This window comes from Lytechinus variegatus, chromosome 3 (genome assembly GCF_018143015.1).
Source record: "Lytechinus variegatus isolate NC3 chromosome 3, Lvar_3.0, whole genome shotgun sequence".
Classification (NCBI taxonomy): domain Eukaryota; kingdom Metazoa; phylum Echinodermata; class Echinoidea; order Temnopleuroida; family Toxopneustidae; genus Lytechinus; species Lytechinus variegatus.
In genome coordinates this window covers 12476165-12497670 of record NC_054742.1, presented here as the reverse complement: position 1 = coordinate 12497670, position 21506 = coordinate 12476165, and the positions used below count along the sequence as shown (strand labels likewise).

Genomic DNA, 21506 nt, shown 5'->3' with positions numbered 1-21506 from the left:
GCACTACAACACTGGTAAATAGTATAACCCCCCCCCCCAAAAAAAAAAAAAAAACATACAAAATGATAACTTGAGCATATACCAGTAAGAAATAGGAGCCGGGGAGATTGAAATAGAAAATGGTAAATAAATTTCGTTGTTCTGCTCTGAAGTGCAAGCGCCTTAAGTAGGTATGTTATCAAGATAGAAAGTGTGCTATACAAATCTCATATATTATTATTATGGTAGCTGCTCGCATATGATGTCACGAAGTTCGACTTTGTCTTGGACCATGCATGAAGTACGTACCTTATAAACTGGGGAATTTCCCTGACAGGGTACGCACGCGCACATGAAATAAGCCGGCCCGAGATAATTATTAGATTTAATTGGCGTGAGTAGTGCTATGTCCAGCTAATGCAGCTATGCCGTTGGTAATTATGTGTGGATATCCGAGTAGCGGCAAAAGTGATCGAACTGTTCAGTTAGAGTCATTTTTTCAATCTTCCACCGATAAAAAGTGTCTTGTGATTGGCGAAAGCAGTGCTGGAATAGACAAGAACGATGTTTATGCTGGTAAGTGCATTTGTTAACTATGTCAGTATGTGACGTCCCACGCACTGACATTTATGTAGAGTCAATGAGTGTGTAGAGTATACTGTAGACAGTGCAGTGTTGACTGTAGTGTTAATAAAGATCACTCATTCAATGAACAAGGTTATGATATAACCTTGTTCTCAGTTACGTCTCCATGTGTGGCAAAATAAGGGTGGTCAATGTTTGGCTTATTTTCTCTTTTTCTTTTGGAAAAGTGCTTGATTTTTTTACACTGTTAGTTTCCATTATTTACAGCTTTTCATAACTTTGCTCTTTTTAGTTTTAAGTAAATTTGATTCTTTAAAATATTTTTTCTTTATCAAAAAAAATAGAGCTTGAAAAATGAAAATTTTCGTGCCTTATATATACAAAAATATGCCCAAAATTCAAGTTTTTGAGCGCTCTTGTCAATACAAAAATTATTCTAAGTTACCTAATGAAAATTGAATTGCAACTTTATGGAAATTAATAATAATGAATCACATGTCATTAGTTCCCACTCAAGGGTTCATTCACTCATTCAATGAACAAGGTTATGGGTTCATTAGCATCCTGCCTGTGGGGAATCTACAGGTAGGACCATGGTATGACAATGCTAAGCACAGCACACACTTTAAAAAATGATTAAAATATCATTTTTGTGACCCAAAATAGTGATTTCCATTAGTCTTGAGGACTCTATGATGATGTTTTTTTATATTTTGACATATATTTCTTCTTCATGGAGTCTTGACCCCAGGCCACATATGTATAAGAGACACATGTACACAAACATAGATTTCCCTAGGAAATCCTTAGTCTTAGACTAGAGGGTGAAATAAGTTAGGATCGAATTTTATATATGTATGAACCTTCAGGCGCCTAATGCGCAGGGGCGTCGATCCATTTTTCAGATGGGGGGGGGGCAAAATCATGATTCAAGGTTTCAAAGGTGCTCGATCACACAAAACAAACACACACACACCCTTACACACACACTCAAATAACAATAGATGCGAGCGCGAAGTGCGAGCTGATTTTGATATTTCGATCTCAAACAAATTGACATTTTACTTTAATGGACGTTTTAATAAAGAACAAGATATATAATATATCCAAGAGAAGATTATTGCAAATCGAAGCGGGAGTTCTTTTGAGGTTTAGAACTGAAAATGGGACATTCTATTTACCTATTTAATCATGAAAAGTATAGGTTTCTGCTTCAGAAATGATGCAAACACAAACGAGCTGAAAATTTTTATATTCCAATCTGAAAAGAGGACATTTTGAGCATTATTTAAAATAAAGATCGAGTTGTGTATGTATATCAATCACACTTGCTGATTTCTGTGTAACATTACAATCTTATTTTATTTTTGCACACATTTGGAATTATTTTGGGGGCAAAACGACATGTTTGCCCCCCCCAATATTTGCATTGGTGGGGCAATCGCCCCCCCTGCCCCCCAGGATCAATGCCTCTGCTAATGCGTATAAAGGGATAAAAATAAATGGTAAAAATGAGACGTTCCTTACCACACCCGATCTCCTGTAGATCTAACCCAGGAACTCACCGTGCATTTACTCAAACTCATGGGACTAGGGTAGATTGTGGTCACAATAACTTGGAAATAAAATTGTGAAAACAGAAATTATGCACTTACCACGATTATATGGATGAAGGTCTATCGTGTGGCAGTATCCTGACATCGAGGCACAGACTGGACCCTCAAAAAAACAAAAAGTTCTCTCGCGATACCTAATTCTTTCAAAATTCATAACAAAATGGCCGATCGAGACTGGGGTAGAAGGATAGAACTTTTCATTTTTTTTTGAGGTTCCATTCTGTGCCTCAATATCAGGATACTGCCTCATGATAGACCTTCATCCATATAATTGTGGTAAGTTCATAATTTCTGTTTTCACTATTTTATTAATTGTGACCACAATCTAGTGAATCTACCCTAGTCCTGCCTGCCCGTGAGCATGAGTAAATGTACAAATAATAAGCTTCTGGGCTCCCGCCGCTTCGCGGGTGGGAGCTCCCTGGGTTACCGTAGATAGATCCCTCGATCCGTTTGTCAACAAAGCAAAGACAATAGGCCTGACCCTTGAACCGCTTCGTGATGACGTACATCCGACTAGCGATGCCGTTTTGAAGAACAATTTATATATAAAAATTATTATTTCACAAATACTAAAATTTAATATGTGATTTTAAATAATTAGTAGTATATACTGATGATTTATAATCATGTATTAAATTTTAGTATTTCACAAATATAATAATTGGCATTTATATATAGCGCTTTATCAATCTATGACTGTTCAAAGCGCTTCACTCGGTCACTGGATTCATAGCAGTTCATGCAGCCTGTTAAGCGCTTACTTGCTAGACCAACCACAATGACAATTGTTTCCTACCGGTACCCAATTAGCACCTGGGTGAGAGTGGCAACGTGTGAATTAACGCCTTGCCAAAGGGGGATAGGCCATGGTGGGATTCAAACACACGACCCTCTGATTACAAGGCGAGAGTCAGAACCGCTACACCACAGCGCTTCCACACAAATTGAACTGGAATTGAACCGGAAACACATAGTTTTCCTTGCAAAATGTATACCCTTTTTTCATCCATTATTGCGTAACATATGTAACCTGCCCTATCTTGAAAAAGATATCCTTTTTACATATTTTTTTTGGTCACGCATGGTATCCACTTGTCAATGGAAGTGGCTCCCCTGGGACTTGTTCACTGCAACCACCCAACCTGTGGGGAATCTACTACATGCAACATGCAGTATAAAACACACATTAACAAAAATCATTAAAATATCACTGTTGTAACCAAAATATTTTCCATACAGTTGCAATTTAAAATTGATAGTAGTATAAATTATAATCTTAGACTGATATATCTGTTGTTTCGGAAGAGTTTTCTTTTAACATTTTCAGATTTTTTTCGTCTTCCTTCTACACAGACGGATGTCTGCCATTGGGCTTGTATTGGTGGAGCTTTGGCCGATGCTCAACTACAGAGTCTACAGAGGAAAGGGTGCGCTAGCTCACCCCTCCTTGATTTCTGCTTAATTCCCCCAGTCGATGGGCAAAAAGAGGCGCAATATTAAAGAGCAAATAATATTGAATATCAGCTTACCACCTTTCAAAATATATGATGGAAAATACTGATTTTTATGACAAACATGCAGGATCAGCCAGGTTTTCCTTAGGTCATTCGCTATCATTTGTGTTTGTATACAGCTGAGCGTACAAACGTGATTGGCTGGCGCTTCTGTATGCTTAGCTGCATTACAAACATGACAGCGAAAGATCAAAGGTGAACCAGATTCTGAATGTTTGTCATAAGAATTTTGTATTTTCCAGCTTATATTTTGTAAAGATGGTAAGCTTATTTATATTCACTATTATTTTCTCTTTATTATTGTGCTCTTGCCGCCCATCATAAATTGGAATTACACAGTAATCGAGGAGGGTGTGCTAGCGCATCCTTTCCCCATAGACGCTGCAATTACATGCAAGTGTCAGTCAAACCTCTACCATTTAGAGCCCAATGGCCGTCATCGGTCTATTGACAGAGGGGATACTAAATGGAGCCAGACAAAGTCTCGGCGGAGCATATCCTTGACTGAGAATTGAATTTATACTTACCTTCGCAAGAAGTAAAAATTAGTCAGACTGATAAACCTTGGATAACACCTTTTATCAAATCACTTATACGTGACTGACAAAAGGCTTTCAAAAAACAAAATGACACTCTTTGGAGACATTTAAGAAATAAAATTGCTCAAGCTATCTCCGTTGCAAAAACTAATTATTACAATACTCGTATAAAAAAAGAAAAATTAAATAATCCTTCAGCCTGGTATAGACATATTAAAATACTTACGAATGGTAATCAAGACATTATACCAATCACGATTCCTAATGTTGACATTGAAGATGATCTATATTGTAAACAAGCAGCTAACGCAATCAACAATTTTTTTGTGTCAATCGCTTCTGATCTTTCTCCTCTAAATAGAGGATCACTACCAGCTTTTTTACCTTCTCAGTTTGAAAGTCCTGAGATCAGTTGTTGGCAAGTCTACTGCAAACTGCGTAAATTACAATTACATAAATCATCAATCAGAGATGATCTCCCCATTCGTGTTATTAGAGAATTTGCATGTGAATTGAGTGTACCGGTTACTAGGATACTCAATATATCTTTTAGACAAGGAATAGTACCTTCACAGTGGAAATTCGGTCAAGTAACTCCCATTCCAAAATCTCATCCACCGTGCATTAATAATTTACGTCCTATATCTTTAACTTCACATTTTGCTAAGCTCGCCGAATCTTTTATGGCTCAATGGTTATTGAAAGACATTGAGAAACAAATTGATATGCATCAGTTCGGTAACAGACCAGGATTGTCTACATCACATTATCTTGTTGGTCTATTACATCATCTCTATGACAATGCAGAAAACAAAAAATCTGTGTCCACTGTTGTATGTACAGATTTTAAAAAGTCGTTTGATCGCCTGGATCACAATATTCTAATTAAAAAAATGATTAATATGCACATAAAACCATGGATCATAAATTGGATTGTAAGTTTTTTGGAACACCGTAAGCAATGTACGTTATATCATGGAATCTTTTCTGATATCAAAGTTAATCATGCCGGTGTGCCCCAAGGGACATGACTTGGCCCGATCCTTTTTTTAATTATGGTAAATGATTTATGTGAAAATATTCCTATACGTAATTTTAAATATGTTGATGATTTGTCTTTAGTACAATGTCGTAAATCAACCGACAATTCGCAATTACAGTCAGTACTCAATTCAGTGCAATCCTGGTCACAATCAAATAATATGTCACTCAATCCCTCAGTGTTTTACTTTACATATTACTTTTATGAAAAACCCCATCACTCCTGAGGTTCTTGCCATTAATAACTCTGCCTTATGTAATGTAGAAAGTATCAAAATTCTTGGAGTTATTATACAATCTGATTTGAAATGGAATTTACATGTCGATGACTTTGTTAAGAGGTGCAATAGAAAATTATATATGTTAAGGAAACTGAAAAAGTTCAATTTACCTTTGAAGGATTTAGTGACAATATATATGGGTTATATACGACCAATTTTAGAATATTGTGCTCCAGTTTTCCACAGCAGTCTTACAGCAAAACAAAATAATACTATTGAAAGAATACAACGGAGAGTATGTAAAATTATCTTAGGACATAATTACATTACATACTCAAATGCATGTCAGGTATGTAATTTACCAACACTTGAGGAGAGAAGACTGACACTAAGTAAAAAATTTGCAAAATCTCTTTCAACTCATCCATTGTGTAAGACATGGCTACCTCAAAAAAAACATACAAACATATCTCTTCGTCGTAAAAACAACTATCAACAGTTTCCAAGAAGAACAACAAGATTTAAAAACAGTCCATTGCCTTTTTTGGTAGACATACTCAACAAAAGATGAGTGTGTAGACTAAGAAAGGCAATGCAAATGGTCATCCTCACCCCATTATAAAATTATTTTTGTCATTTAAATAAGTGTCAGTCTCCTCTCCTTCAAGTCTGCCATTATCATATTACATTCACTCGTTCATCATGTTCATTGTCTTTTATGCCTTATTTAAAATGTATTTACTTTTAAATGTATAACCGTTTTTAATGCATTTTATTATGTATTCAATAATGTGCCAAAACCAACTTGTAAGCATGATCTTTCCAGCTTTTGCTGTTTTTTCATGTATGATTGTTAACATGTTTGATTATCAATAAAGACCATTTTTGAATTGAATTGAATTGAATTGAAGGTTTTATTATTTCATTGCATACAGTGGCTGATTTGAGAAAGATTCAGAGAGTAAAAGACATAATATATTAAACATTAAACAATGAAATATGTAATGAAAGTAACTACAACAGATATTTTTATATAGAACTGTCCAATAACAAATTAATATTCTAGTAAACTATGAAAACATAAAATTATTAAACCAGATTCATCATAAAAAATGCTACCAATGAGTATATCATGCACCGCAGAAAAGGTAGATTACTATTTATATAGGGATAATTAATTACTTCAAATTTAAAAATCAGTACAGAAAAGGAGATTAGGCCCTCTATTAGTGGAAAGTAAAGTTGCAAGAAAATTGTCATTCAACAATCTTTATTTTTTATTTAGGAAAATAAAAGAATTTACTTAAGAGCCAAGTTACATCAAAAATAGTTGTAGTGAAAATCGATAATATAAATAAAATAAACATTTGTTTCCAAGAACAGGAGAAAATAAGTCAAACATTTCCAACCTTATTTCATCACAGAGGGCGGAGTAACAGAGAACAAGGTTATATCATATTCTTGTTCACTGAATGAGTGCCTGCAGACAGTCACAGTGAAGTCATTTACAACACTTTCCGTCCACTTCTCACTGAAATTCCTTATGACACTCCTTCTCTGACTGACCACTATATTATATTCCTGCATAACCTTTGTGTTAATTTCAGAAGCAAGTGGAGAAAGAACAAGTTAGTCTTGTCTGATCTTTCCCTCTCATTAAATGAAGGTTATGATATTACTCTCATCTTCTGTTGGGACCCCCTGTGTGATGAAATAAAGATGGCAATGTTCGGCTTATTTTCTCTTGTTCTTGGCCTGGGGATACATGCTTTTTTAAGCTGTCATTTTGTAACGTAGTTCTAGTCTATTGAATTATTTTATTTTTCATACGCCCGTCTCGACGGGACGTATTATGGTATCATGCTCGGTGTCCGTCGGCCCTTCTGTTAACTTTTCCTTGTAAACGCAATAACTTCAATTTAACCGAGGCTCATATAATTTGGTATGTATGATACTAGCATGGATCCCAGAATATCTATTGATTTTGAGGTAAAAGGTCAAGGTCACAGTGACATATTTTCATCGTACCCTTCTGCAGTCCTTGTACATGTAAATGCGATAACTTCAGTTTAACTCAACCTTTAGGCTCATATAATTTGGTTTGTATGATACTAGCATAGATCTCAAAAATTCTATAGATATTGAGGTCAAAAGGTCAAGGTCACAGTGACATATTTTCATTGTACCCTCCTGCAGTCTTTGTAAACACAATAACTTCAGTTTAACTTAATCTACATGTAGGCTCATATAATTTGGTGTGTATTATTATTATTATTACTTATTATTTGTACTGCGCTTTTCCCATTAGGCCCAAAGCGTTTACAATGAATTAATAAGATGTAATATTTAAAAAACTACAAAGTATGAAAGAGATAAGTTTTTGATGACTTTTTGAAGATTGCTAATGATGGAAACTGTCTAATTATTAGTGGCAGGTGCATGATACTTCATGCAGCATGGATCCCAGGAAGCCTATCTATTTTGAGGTCAAAAGGTCAAAAGTCAAGGTCACAGTGACATATTTTCAGCGTTTACCTTCTGCAGTCCTTGTAAACATGATAACTTTAGTTTATTAAACTTAACCTAGGCTCACATAATTTTGTGTGTATGATACTACATGTACATGTAGCATAGATTCCAGGAAGCCTATTGATTTTGAGATCCAAAGGTCAAGGTCACAGTGACGTATTTTCATTGTAACCTTCTGCAGTCCTTGTAAACGCAATAACTTCAGTTTAACTTAACCTACATGTAGGCTCATATAATTTGGTGTGTATGATACTAGCATGGATCCCAGGGGCCGATTGCACGAAAGGGTCTTTCCAAGGACCGTCCTTCGTGTCGCCCATCTTTTATGATACGCTATAAGCGGGGTGTTTCTGAAATTTATATTAAAGAATAAGATTCGTTAGCTTGCTCTCAAATCAAATTTTATACAATTTCATGATATATCATATCATTTTATAAACAAATATTTTGTTAATTTTAACGGACGAATGAAATATATTTGCAGATGATTTATTTAAAATGCGTTTCACATGGCGCATCATAAAAGATGGGCGACATGAAAGACCGTCCTTGCAAAGACCCTTTCGTGCAATCAGCCCCAGGAAGCCTATTGATTTTGAGGTAAAAAGTCAAGGTCACAGTGACATGTTTCCACCTTACCCTGCTGCAGTCCTTGTAAACGCGATAACTTCAGTTTAACTTAACCTTTAGGCTCATATAATTTGGTTTTTATGATAAGAGATTGTTTTGTGACAATTCAGACCAACTTTTCTTTCCACCATTACAGTAGAGGGCCCACAAAAATATGTTCAAAATCATATTTAATTTTGTTCTCAGGTGAATAAAAAAAATGATCTCCAAGTTGATATTGAAAAATTAGATATATGAAACCCATTTTTGGGGGGGCTACAAAAGTGATATTTTAAAGAATTTTAAAACTGTGTGTTGTAATTGCATCTAGATTCATCACAGAAAGGGTGTTTGTAGTGAGCAGGTGATCTTTCCATAGACAAAAAAATCAGTCTATTTTGATCAGGATATATGCTCTGCTAAGATTTTGTCTGGCTTCGCGGCATCCTCTCCCTCGAATACCCTTTTCATAAACCTATCCTCCAATTAGCCGCCTAAGAGTAATGCGGATAATTCAATTAAAATTGCGTTCACAAACTCCGAAAATAAGCCGCATTATTTTTACGAGCGCCCGTCCTGAAAAAGGCGGATAATCATCATGACAACTGGACACGCCCCCTCCGATGCGGTTTTGTTGGAAAAGGGTGACCTTGTGACCGCACCATGGCAATTATCCGCATTATTTGGAAATGCGTTCATAAACTCAAAATCTTGTCCCGATGCTGCTATTATGCGGATAATAGCAGCATCAAAATAATGCGGATAACTCTGGTCCTCCTCCAATTTTACGACCAAATTATGCTGCTATTAGCCGCATAATTGGGTTTATGAAAGGGATATAAGTGTAGGAATAGGACTGAAAAAATCATAAAACATTTCTCCAAAACAACAGATTTTTCAGTCTACATGTAGTTTTATGTATTAATGTCAACAACCACTATAGTTTTTTCCCAGGGGGGGGGGGCACTCGACCAAAAAAGTGGTGGGGGTGTGCCGCGGGCGTGACAAAAAACGGGGGCCTTGGAGGTGGCTTATTGTAAAAAGGAGGGTCCTCGGAACGGGCTTCGGAACTACAAATGTTTGTGAAAACGGGGTCCTTGGAACGGATCGCCAGCGTGTGAGTGGGTATGCATCCCTATGGAACGGGTATGCGTGTATGATGCAGAGGCGATGGTTGGACAGTGCTCTGCGGACGCTTTTCACCAAAATTGCAGCTCACTGTAGCAGATCAATACGATCGGAACGGCGTAACAAAAATATGCGATGCTTTGGAGCGAATTTCTTTCTTCTCTTTTCTCGATAAGAGGAAAATGCTATGCCTTGGAGCAGCTTTCTTTGTTCTTTTTCTCAATAAGACAAAAATGCTATGCCTTGGAACGGAAATTTGAGTGTAAAAATGGGGGTCCCCTCCGCGGGAGCCCAGGACCTTACGTGTAATTGACCATACTCACCTGACTAGCGTGAAGTATGGTCAAAATAATTCTCCGAATAAATAGTTAAAACAGAAATCAAGCACTTACCACGATTATATGGATGAAGGTCTAACGAGTGGCGCGCAGTTTCCTGACATCTGGGCACAAACTGGAACCTCAAAAAAACGAAAAGTTCTCTCCTTCTACCCCGTCTCGATCGGCCATTTTTGTTATGAATCGTAACAAAATGGCCAATCGAGACTGGGGTAGGAGACAACTTTTCTTTTTTTTCTCTCTGTACCGGCAGGTGCAGTACATGGTATGAATACGCTACTCTTTGATGAATAGTTTATTGGTTTTAACAGGTTGTGACTCTCCTACAAGAGACTAACATTTGTGCCCTTTCCGATTGACAGAGTGTTTTCCAAAGTTTTGCATTCATATAATATACAGTCATGAGGCACGCTTCTGCACCCGATAACAAAGAAGGCCTTTTGCATCATCTTGATCATAAAGTATTTACGCACTTTGAATTGTAAATATATAGTAAAGCCTGAAGATTTTTTTCTGTCCCTGTCCCTGTCTGTGTATGTTTTGCCCCTCTGAAGTTATTGGTTAAGTTGAGATATATCATGGAAATTAGAATTAACAGTGTGGTGAATGTAAGAATGTAATGAAGTTTTTCATAATGTTCATTATGATCCATTCTTGTCATAAATTTTTGTTTTTGTTTTTCATTCATAGATTCCAAGAAAGAAAAGGAAGCCAGAGGAAAGCTTAAATCAGCAGCTCAAAGGTAATGCTCCTCATTGTTAGGTTCGAAGTCTAAGGTGATATGAGCAGTAGTCTAATCTACTGGTCTGTATTCTAATAAATGTGATTATTTACTAGTTGGTAAGAAAGCCATTAGAACTAAAAGCCCCCCCCCCCATTATCAATGACCAGATGTAGTACGGTAATAAAGTAGTAAGTAGGAGTGATGATAGTAGAGCCTAGTAGGTAATATTTTTGGTAGTGGTGGTGATTATGATGGTAGTGGTAGTAGTGCAATAGCAGCAGTAATAGGTTGTGGTGATTGTGGGGAAGGTCAAGTACAGTAGTAGTGGTGGTGGTGGTGGTACATGTAGTAGTAGTTGTTGTTGTATACAGTGCGTATCAAAAAAAAGTTTACACTTAGAATAATAACTGTAAAATTATACATTTGCAATATCCTGAAGATTTTTGCACATTTTAACATTGGATCATATCCATTTAAGCAAATGAGGATATAACTGACAAAAAATATTTCCGCTTGAGTGAGCACCACTTACTTTTGAAAAGTTAGTGAAAAATGATTTGCGCAGAACTTTGAAATTCATTCAGCTAGTAAAATTGATTTGAAGATATCTTTTATCTTTTTGACTTGTTTCCTTGCCCAAAACACTTTGAAGAGTGCATTGCACCCGACCCTATTCCCCCACATAATGAGGCCAGCAATAGTCACAGGGCAACAATTGCATATGTGTACATTGTTATCAAGTTTTGTTTCTGAAAATATTTCCATGCTGGAGGCAAGATATAACTTAAATCTTATAACCCTTTTTTATACTGTAGAGTATATTTGTACATATATGTGTACATATATGTGCATGGTGTTACATACATTTCACAATATTTATTTCTTTCAGACTCCTTTCTAAAGATGATGTTATTATTTTAGACTCACTGAATTACATCAAAGGTAAGTTTATGATGATAAACCATGCATACATGTATTGGTCAACATCACTGCTTTTACAATCTTATTGTGGCTCTATGCATTTTGAATTCTCATTGTTTTTACACGCCCACCCTTAGGACGGGACGTATTATGGTATCACGTTCGGTGTCCGTCCATCTGTTAACTTTTCTTTGTAAATGCGATAACTTCAGTTTAACTTAATCTAGGCTCATATTATTTGGTGTGTATAATACTAGCATAGATCCCAGAAAGCCTAATGATTTTGAGGTCAAAAGGTCAAAGGTCACAGTGACATGTTTTCAACTTATCCTTCTGGAGTCCTTGTTAACAAGATAACTAGTTTAACGTAACCTAGGCTCATACGATTTGGTGTGTATGATACCATGGACCTATAGGTCCATGATGATACTAGCATTGATCCCAGGAATTATATTGATTTTGAGTTCAAAAGGACAAAGGTCAAGATCACAGTGACATGTTTTCATCTTACCCTTCTGAATTTGATAACTCTAGTTTAACTTAACCTAGATTCATATAATGTGGTGTGTATGATACTAGCATAGATCCCAGGAATTCTATTGATTTTGAGGTCAAAAGGTCAAAGGTGAATTTGCCACCTTCTACTTTTCTTGCTTGACCAATAACTCCGTTTTCCACATTGCAGGCGGACGTAGTACGTGCTTGCCTTAGCAACACTCTTGTTAGAGTAATTGGTTGGTATGATTTTACATGGAATGTATTTTATAAGATAGAATTTTAGTTATTCAAATTTTATGTTTTGTATCAATGTAAAAAAATATTTTTGAAGTTGAATATCTTCCTGTTCCATAATTATTTGATAAAATTTAATGTGACATGTATTAGATCATCTATTGGGTCATGGGTTTCAAGGACATATCTGTATGGAAACAATCACAGAATTGTAGTACTGTATCCCAAAAAATTTGAGGGGGCACAACTGGGCATTTTTATGAAAATATTCTTTAAAAGTCCCAAGCGAGTGAGTAATAGTGTTGTTGTTGTTAAGATAAAAATCTATTGTTTGGGGGTAGATTTTAGCAATATTTAGAAGATAACATTGTACTTGGCCTCTTTCTTTCTTGTTAGTCATCATATTTTTTTTTTTTGGGGGGGAGGGAGGGAGCATGGCCTCCAGCCCCCCCCCCACTTTTGTACACAAGTTGCAGAGACAGTAAAGTTGTCTGGAAAATAATTGGTTTCAATCTAAAGATGTCATTGCAAGAGATCCGATTTGAATGTTGAGCTAGCTCTCAATAGTATTATGCATTTTGTAGAATCTTTGATTATTCACAATAGTACATACCTTCAGAGTTCATGAACTTATTTTTAAGCTCTCATAATTAGGCTGATTGCTTGAAGGTTGAATCAAATAGGGGGAGGGGAGCAAAATCCTCAATTTCTTTTCAGTTGTACGCTCACGTAGGCAAGAAATATGAAAAGTCCATCATGAAGCAGTGGTACAAATAGAAATGGTTTAATGAAGTCTCATGCCTCAGATAGCAAGACCACTGTAAGTCCTCTGAAAGCCTATTGAAATCTTTTCAAATGGCTTCATGAGCTCCATAACTTGTTTGAAATGGTTCACAATAGTCATTCAGTGGTTTCTCAATGAACTTTCAACTTTCCGCGGTCTTCAAGGCAAGCAGTGGTCTTTGTTTTGTGGATTGGGGCATTATACCAAGGTTCCCTTTTTTCTGTCAGAAAATATTTGTATAGGTAAACTTGCTGTTGTATCATTTTCAGACCTTGGCTCGAGAATTATGATTGAAAATAAATAGAATTTGACTGGATGCAAACCTAATGGGACTCATGGCACTTTGTGATATCACATAATCAGTGATTGTGTGTTTGTGGAAATGTTATTTATGTTGTTCCTCCATTTGAAATGATTTTATTTTAAATTGGTTCCAGTAATATATTTTCTCTTATTTTTCCCAAGGTTTTAGATATGAGCTGTATTGTGCAGTTAAATCATCTCAAACTCCACATTGTGTTGTGAGTATTACTCTAGATAGATTCATTGCATAAGAAATTTTGATATGGGGGGGAGGGGAATATGTAATAACACCCCAAAATGCAAGACTTTGATGAACCAATGAAACTAAAGTACAATGATCGATTTGAGAATTTAGGAATAATTATATAATTGTTTAGATTCACTGTTTTGATGTGTTGTGTATTTTTAAAACGATACTGCACATTTATAAGCTGGAGACTAACTTCATACAAGTCTGCACTTGTTCAGTTAGCATTAACAACCATGTTGATTTTAAAGCACTTTTTATTCTAAAAGAAAGGATGATTGTTTTGTGATTATGGGGGGCTGGGAGGTTTAAATATAATAATCACATATATTTGGACAATTTGATTTTGATTAACTACATGTACATATCATATGCTGTTATTGAAGTTGTCTTGTTCAATATATTCGTGTATATTATTTTCATTTCAAATTTTTTTTTATTTTACTGTCACTTCCACACTCGTTCTCTCTTTCCTATTTCTTTCTTGAAACAAACAAAAAAGATTTTCTGTGATACTCCTGTTAATTTGGCAGAAACATGGAATTCAGGAAGGGAGGAACATGACAGATATACAAAGGAAATGTAAGATTTTCAATTTCATGATTCATATAATTTTTATATAAGAATAATTAATTTGTTCCAGCTCATAATATATTATTTTTTTCAGTTAAATAGAGATTGGTAACAAATTTCTTTTAAAAATACTTCGAATCATCATGTATTTAGCTTGTAGCTTTTAAGCTTTTAGCTTGACTAAAGTTGATATTGAAAATAAATTCATACCCATTTAGTATATGGCATCATTAACAACTGAATTTCCAATTCTCATTTATATTATTTACAGATTCATAATGCATGTATAATTTATATATTTGTATTCTTAACATCTACATTATTGGTTAAATTTATGATGGAACACAAAGCATAACAATGCATTTTGCTTTTCATGTAAACAAGAAATAAGATCAATTTTGATATTACTGTGGTAACAATGCAAACAAGGATATTGTAGCAGTCTTTGATCTTTTTTTTAGTGTAGCAATGTTTGAGGTCAGTGTGACGGGTACAATTGAAATATGATATCCCATATCAACCATCACTTTCTATGCAACTCTAAGACATCCTACATAAGCAGTTGATCGATGTCTTTAATAGAATAGAACATGCTCATGGGGAATTTTTTATTATCAATTTAGGTTGGCAGAAATTTGCAAGCAGTTCTGGTAATTTTTGTAAAGACAGATTAAAGGGGAAAAACCCTTGTACTCCTGATGTATTTTTGTTGTTTGGATTAAGTTGTTTTATAAATCTCTTTTTGTATTTAGATTTGATGGTTTGGTGATGAGATTTGAAGCTCCAATTTCCAAAAACAGATGGGATTCTCCTTTGTTTTCAGTTGGTCCAGATGATGACCTGCCATGTCAGGAAATATATGATGCTCTGTTCCTCAGGAAAGCTCCTCCACCTAATCTGTCAACAGTGTCTGTAAGTAATGTCACAGTACCAGGGAGTAGAATGAAGAATGCATGGAATAATATTGTCATATCTGACTAAAAGAACCAAATGACATGCTAGATAAAATTGATTTTTAATTTGCTCATATATTTACAAATTGGTTTCTTCTGCCAAATTTTGTGGATAAACACTGATCCTGCTAGGAGAGATTGTCAATTAACCACCATTCACTGCCATATTTAAAATGACAGACATATTTTGCGCTTTTACACATTTATTTGCTTCCTTTTATAGCAATAAAGAATATGTATCATAGTTCAGGTCCTTTGCAGCAATGTGGTTTGCTGGACTGTTATACTTTTAGGTCTTGTGGACTGCATCTTAAATTTGTGGTTTGGATGAATGTGATCTATTAATCTGAATGATTCAAACAAATAAATGCATCAAATGTGTTCATGGACAGTATCCGAAGTATGAAGACAGTTATTGTAGCTTGTTATTGTTTGTAATACAACTTAATATTTTAATAACATTCCTGTCTTACATTCAGTTTGAATAATTTTGTTTTAATGTGTTAGTTAAATTTTTCACTTTTTATTTAAATCATATGGGGGAGCTTGGTTTGACCTCTAATCTTTTACTTGTTATTAAACAATCTTTACATTTTTTCTAAATCTTTTGCAGCAACCACTTTCAGCTACTAACTTTCTGTACGAGCTAGACAAGAGAACGCAAGAAGCAGTAACGGTAATTGTTCCTACCACTTAATAATACTAAACATGAAATTCAAATTAGATTGCTTGCATTTTTTGTCCTGCTAATATATTTATGATTTGTGTATCAAGCATACAAAGTTTAAGTGCAGTGAAATTAAAGGCTTGATGAAAGTGAAAGAATAAATATATAACTGTAGTTTAGATTTAATAAATATGAAGAAATCTCATTTCCAGAGTTTAAATGCATTGTTACATTGACAAAGCTGATCATTCTGAGGTGTTAAATGAGGCCTATTGTTTGTGGCTCAAACATGTAGTAGTGTGTGTGCACCACTTTGTAATCGACAGGACAAGGCTCATTGTCAAATGACTATTGGATTGGATTGGAAGATTAGATAATGGGTTGTGAGATACACAGTAACAACATCTAAAACCTGATATAACTGGGTATATTTGATTTTTGAACTGTAGTGAACAAAATAAGCATTTTCTTGATAATTTTTATTTCTTTTTGGAATAAAACTACATTGCAAGTATGGGATGGGTTGAACATTTTAGAATGCAATCTTTATAACTACAAAGTCAGATTAGCTCAGATAGAGTACTTGTCTTCATTTCATTCTCAGCCAAGTCACATGAAAGATATTGAGCTAGGAACACAGCATTTAGAGCAGAGGGATTATATTATGCATGTATTATATTTTATGCATGGTCCTGCCAGATCAGTTCCATAATTGAAGTGGTTACCTATGTATATACTAGTACCACATCATTACTATTATTATATATATAGCTACAGTGGTGCTAGGAAGTTAATGAACCCCACCATAAAATGCACTCCTTCATGCTGAGTGTTGAATGGAAACAACAACAATGTTCGGTGAGCCCAGAAAAACAAACTTTATTGAATGTGATATTTTATCACCTGACTTCACAAATTAATATCTAAAACATGGCAGAACTTGAAATATGTTCATTTTCTGGTGGGGTTCACTAACTTCTTAGCTCCACTTTATCTGACTTACACAACTTAGTGTTGATACAAACTTATATAAAAAGTATCATTACTCTCTGAATTAACTGACAACTCTTCTTATTTTGGCAACGATATATGAATATATTGCCTTCTGTTAACGGGGCCTTCCTTAAGTGATTCATCTCTGTTTTGTGCTTTATTTCCGTTTTATGCTTCTTATGAAAAGGTATATTTCATTTTATTTATTCAGGCTTGAGTAGTTCCATGAAGTGAAGTATAAATGGGGTCAGACATAGGGATTGTGATTATTTTTTGGAATTGCTAGTTTGTCATTTCCTGGGACAATAAAGTGGTATTTCTTCCAAAGCATACCTATCTTGATTCAGTTGTGATTGTGAATAGACAGTATGTTAGAAGGTAGTGTTATGGTTCCATGACATTTGCTCTGGGGACAATTGCTCTACTCTCAATTCCAGACACTAATCGAATGACCAACTTCCACTCTGGGTTATAACATTATACCCGATCCTAAACCTAACATAAACCCTATTGCAACATTAACCCTGTATCTCAGACTGTGTATAAATATGTATTTCATTATATTCTCTGACAGACTCTTATTAATGCACAGAAGACCAGTATACCAGGAGATGACATTTCAATACCAGGAGCCAAGGACAAAATATCCTTTCCAAATTGAAGTGGATTGATAAATATATTGAACTAGACTTTTGAGTGTATGTAATGTCACAGATATTCAGTCTTAAAATATTTCACTTGAGTCTTATTATATTGTACTATCATGGTATAAAAATCAAATTCAGTCATTGTATTAGCCCTTAAAAATAGACATAAAACAAAAGTTAAGCTTTAAACTTGATAAGATGATATTTTGTTCTGTCCGTTGAAGACCTCTTGGGACAGTTTGTGAATATGTTGACAATTTCTAGGGTGGAGTATTTATTATTAATTTAATTCTCTTGCAAGATTCATGCATTTCATAATGCATGCGCCCGAGTTGCACCCTTACTGATGTCACTCATTCAAGTTAAACAAGAGATTGGTCAACTAGTGTAAGACACTGTGCATTAATTTTTTTTTCTATCTAAGTGATTTCAACCTAATTTAAACACTAAGGCCTGAATTCACAAAGTTGGTTTCGAAAACCCACGGTTGAGTCCATGGTTTATGCAGATTTCCTATATAAAATACGCTTAATTTTCTGCGTATACTGAAGTGTCCAATGCTGCGCGCTTATGTCAAAGTGTGTCAAATTGACACCTGTTGCCGTGGTTGTCCACACTGTTTTATTCACGAGTCCACTGTTTTTATTCATGAGTCCACTCTTCAAACAGTGGACTCGTGAATAAAATAGCGTATCTAACCATGGTAACAGGCATTGATTTGGTGCTCTGTGACAAAAGCACGCATCAGCATTGAAAATTTTTATACACGCGCCCAATATGTGCAAAATTAAGTGTAATTTATACAAGAAATCTGCATAAACCATGGATTCAACCGTGGGTTTTCAAAACCACCCTTGTGAATTCTGGCCTAAGATTTTCTCAGATCTCACATTCTGCTGATTACTCCTCTTTCATCCTAGATTAATTTATCTTTAATTTATCAATTCCGACTTGCAATGCATGCTTGACACTAATAGGGAAAAGTGTTATTGTCATACAAGGCCTCTCATTTGAATGTTAGTGGCGCATGTAATATGAAATGCACAAATTATAGAACTGAATCAATGATACAGTGATCTTATATAGAGATAGCAGCCCCACTTACTATGTTATTATCCTTAACCACCGTATACGTTCATCTTGCAAGATCTATCAACAATGCTGAATTACAGAGGATAAGAAGGCAATTTATTACCTACACCAAGCTACATCCTATAGAAGATATCTCAATGCTCGCAAACATGTTTGTCCAGTATATTAATAACAGTATTAAATGATGATGGTGCATGTGGACTGAACTCTGAACTAAACTCATATTTGCAATGTTTTCTTGAGCGAGAAATGTAATGGATTCTTCAGTCTGCCTCTACGAGCTTCTCCCGTCTTCATGTGCTAATAATCAGGATAATTGATTCCTTCACAAATAACTTTATTTAGAAATTTTTCTCGGCTTAAAGCCCTTTGCTAATGGAGGGTATTTGTAATGATTAAATGCTCAGGGGATCTTTAGAATAGTTCTAATACACCAAGGGCATTTGGACTGTTTCAAATGTAACCAGTTTGTATACTTACTCTAATGCCTGAGCATTTTGATGTGTATTATATAAAATGTGGATACTTGATATATCATCCTCTCATAACCATGCCAAGTCAAGAGTCATTAGTACCTGTCAGACAAATTTTCTGAACTGTCACTTGATGGTTCTTGGCCAATTATTTAATTAGGATCCATCACTATGTTATAATATATGTTTTGTTCCTTATACTCAGAATCTTTTATACTATTGGTCAAAAGCAAATCATGATTCTTTAATTGTATCCTAAGATGATGATATGGCTCTCAATCAGCAGTTCAAGTGTTACAAGTTCTATTGACCACACAAGGCAAAGGTGCAAACCGTAACCAGGGAAACTGGCTTGTCCTTTTCAAATATGCATTCATAGCACTTGTTTGTACTAATGAGAGTTTACTAATGAGAGTTAATTTCACTCATTTGTAGTCTCTTGGATTTTTGAAGACCAATAGGTCAAGTTTTATTTCTTCAACAATTTCCCCTAATACAAGTGGAGTTTCCTGAATCAGTATACATGTATAAATATGTTTTAAAATAGATGGGAATAGAGAACAGCAGGAGATGTAGCTTTAATCAAGGTTCCCCAGACCTATACTCCTTTTTGAAAAGCCAAAAAACTCTGAAGGGAATTGAATCCCGGCCCCTAGCTTTGAAAAGTGTAAGTATATAACAATATACAGTTTGTTCCAGAAAAAAACGAAACTGACAACTGTGATTTATTATAATTAACAAACAGATAAATGACCTATCATTGTAAAGCTTATTCTCTTTCATCTGGTATAACTTGGATGATTCCTAATTGACACATTTGTGAGCAATAACAATTTAAATAAAGGTTCCAAAAAAGTCGCATGGCAGGCGGGTATCTGAATTTTAAGAAGAATATCACGTTTGAAAAGTTCATTATGCTCTTTGATTTGATACCTCAATCACAGATAATGGTCAAGAATTAACAAAGATCTGTTTATATAAAATAAGGCATGAATTCCTATAATTTTATAAAATGAAGAGGTTTTATAGGCCATAAGTCAGACTTACTCGACACTGTTTTGTTGACAATCATCTATGTAACAAAAAAATTGTTAACCGTTTGATAGCTAGTGGAAATCTGTGAAAAATTATGAAAACAAAAATCCATTTATTTCAAAGAGAGGCACACTTTGTTACTTATTGACCATTTTCTTTGATTTACGACTTTGAGGTATCTAATGAAAGAGCAGATATTGGACGTTTTAGACATGTAATTTTCTCTTTGAAACTCGATACCGCCCACCAAGTGACTTTTTGATATGCTTTTATCAAATTGTTCTTACTAATGCGTGAATGAGGAATCATCTAAATTATACCACATTAAAGCTTATAATGTTACTTGTATCTAAAATGTTATAATTTTTTTATAAATACATGTAGTTTTAAAATATAGTTGTTTTATTTTTTTTTTCTTTTTCATAAATGCATGCACATGAGATATGTCGATAGAGGGAGAGAAAGCAAAAAAGATAAACAGATAAAGGGACAGACAGATCTTTTGCAACACAAGTAAAATGTATTCAGATTACTAAAATGAGAGCATTACAAAAAAAAATCCCACAATTTGATGTTATTTACAAGATTTAATTATCTGTTTGCATTTCATACATGTACCTTTACAAAGTATACATAATACAGTATATACATGTACCAATACAAAAAAAAATATGCAACAATTGCTGCGGAATTACTCTTATAAATATTTGAGCTTCATTATCAATGACAAGGCAGATAAGCAATGTGTCTCGCCCATTTGTGAAAATGACCAGAAACATCGCGATTTGCAAGGACACGCAACAGAATTGTATCAAAAGTTCATTGTGAAATAACTTGAATGGAATAACATTTGTCTTGCATGCAAACTTTAATGTTGACCTTACCATGTGACCTCTGAACACAATGCAAGTTTCATAAGTACAGCAACAACCCAAGTTTGATTTTAAAATGACTTATGGACCGGGGGGGGGGGCACTTCCATTCACAAGTGGATAGCATGCGCGACCATGGGGTCTCGAAAAGCACCCTAAACACGTAATTTCCATATTCTGAAAATGCACCCCTTAACAAGTATTGGCGTGTGAAACCCTACCCTTAACAAGTATAGGAAACAAATCGATACTCTTGGCAAATATTCCTGAAATGAACCCCTTAACAAGTACAGGAATGTTTTATTGTTACGGGTGTTTTGGTCGTCGGCTTTACCTTATTTGGTTTAGTACGACCCCACCTTCTACACCTCGCACAAATCGGACTCTA

General features: G+C 35.0%; 1 protein-coding gene across 1 annotated transcript; it reads left to right on the top strand.

Moving 5' to 3' along the window:
• Window positions 1-333: 333 nt before the first annotated feature.
• Window positions 334-20642, top strand: LOC121410238 (protein KTI12 homolog). The gene is made up of 9 exons (XM_041602180.1): window positions 334-555; window positions 10793-10844; window positions 11716-11768; window positions 13729-13784; window positions 14316-14395; window positions 15139-15298; window positions 15953-16015; window positions 17574-17642; window positions 18780-20642. Exons 1-9 carry the CDS (start codon window positions 405-407, stop codon window positions 18921-18923), a joined length of 828 nt encoding a protein of 275 aa, XP_041458114.1. The 5' UTR covers window positions 334-404; the 3' UTR covers window positions 18924-20642.
• Window positions 20643-21506: the final 864 nt, after the last annotated feature.

Coding starts and splice junctions, on each gene's coding strand:
- LOC121410238 (XM_041602180.1), top strand. CDS start 405: ATGCCGTTGGTAATTATGTGTGGATATCCGAGTAGCGGCAAAAGTGAT. Junction 13,785..14,315: donor CTCAAACTCCACATTGTGTT/GTGAGTATTACT, acceptor CAAACAAAAAAG/ATTTTCTGTGATACTCCTGT. Junction 14,396..15,138: donor GACAGATATACAAAGGAAAT/GTAAGATTTTCA, acceptor TTTTGTATTTAG/ATTTGATGGTTTGGTGATGA.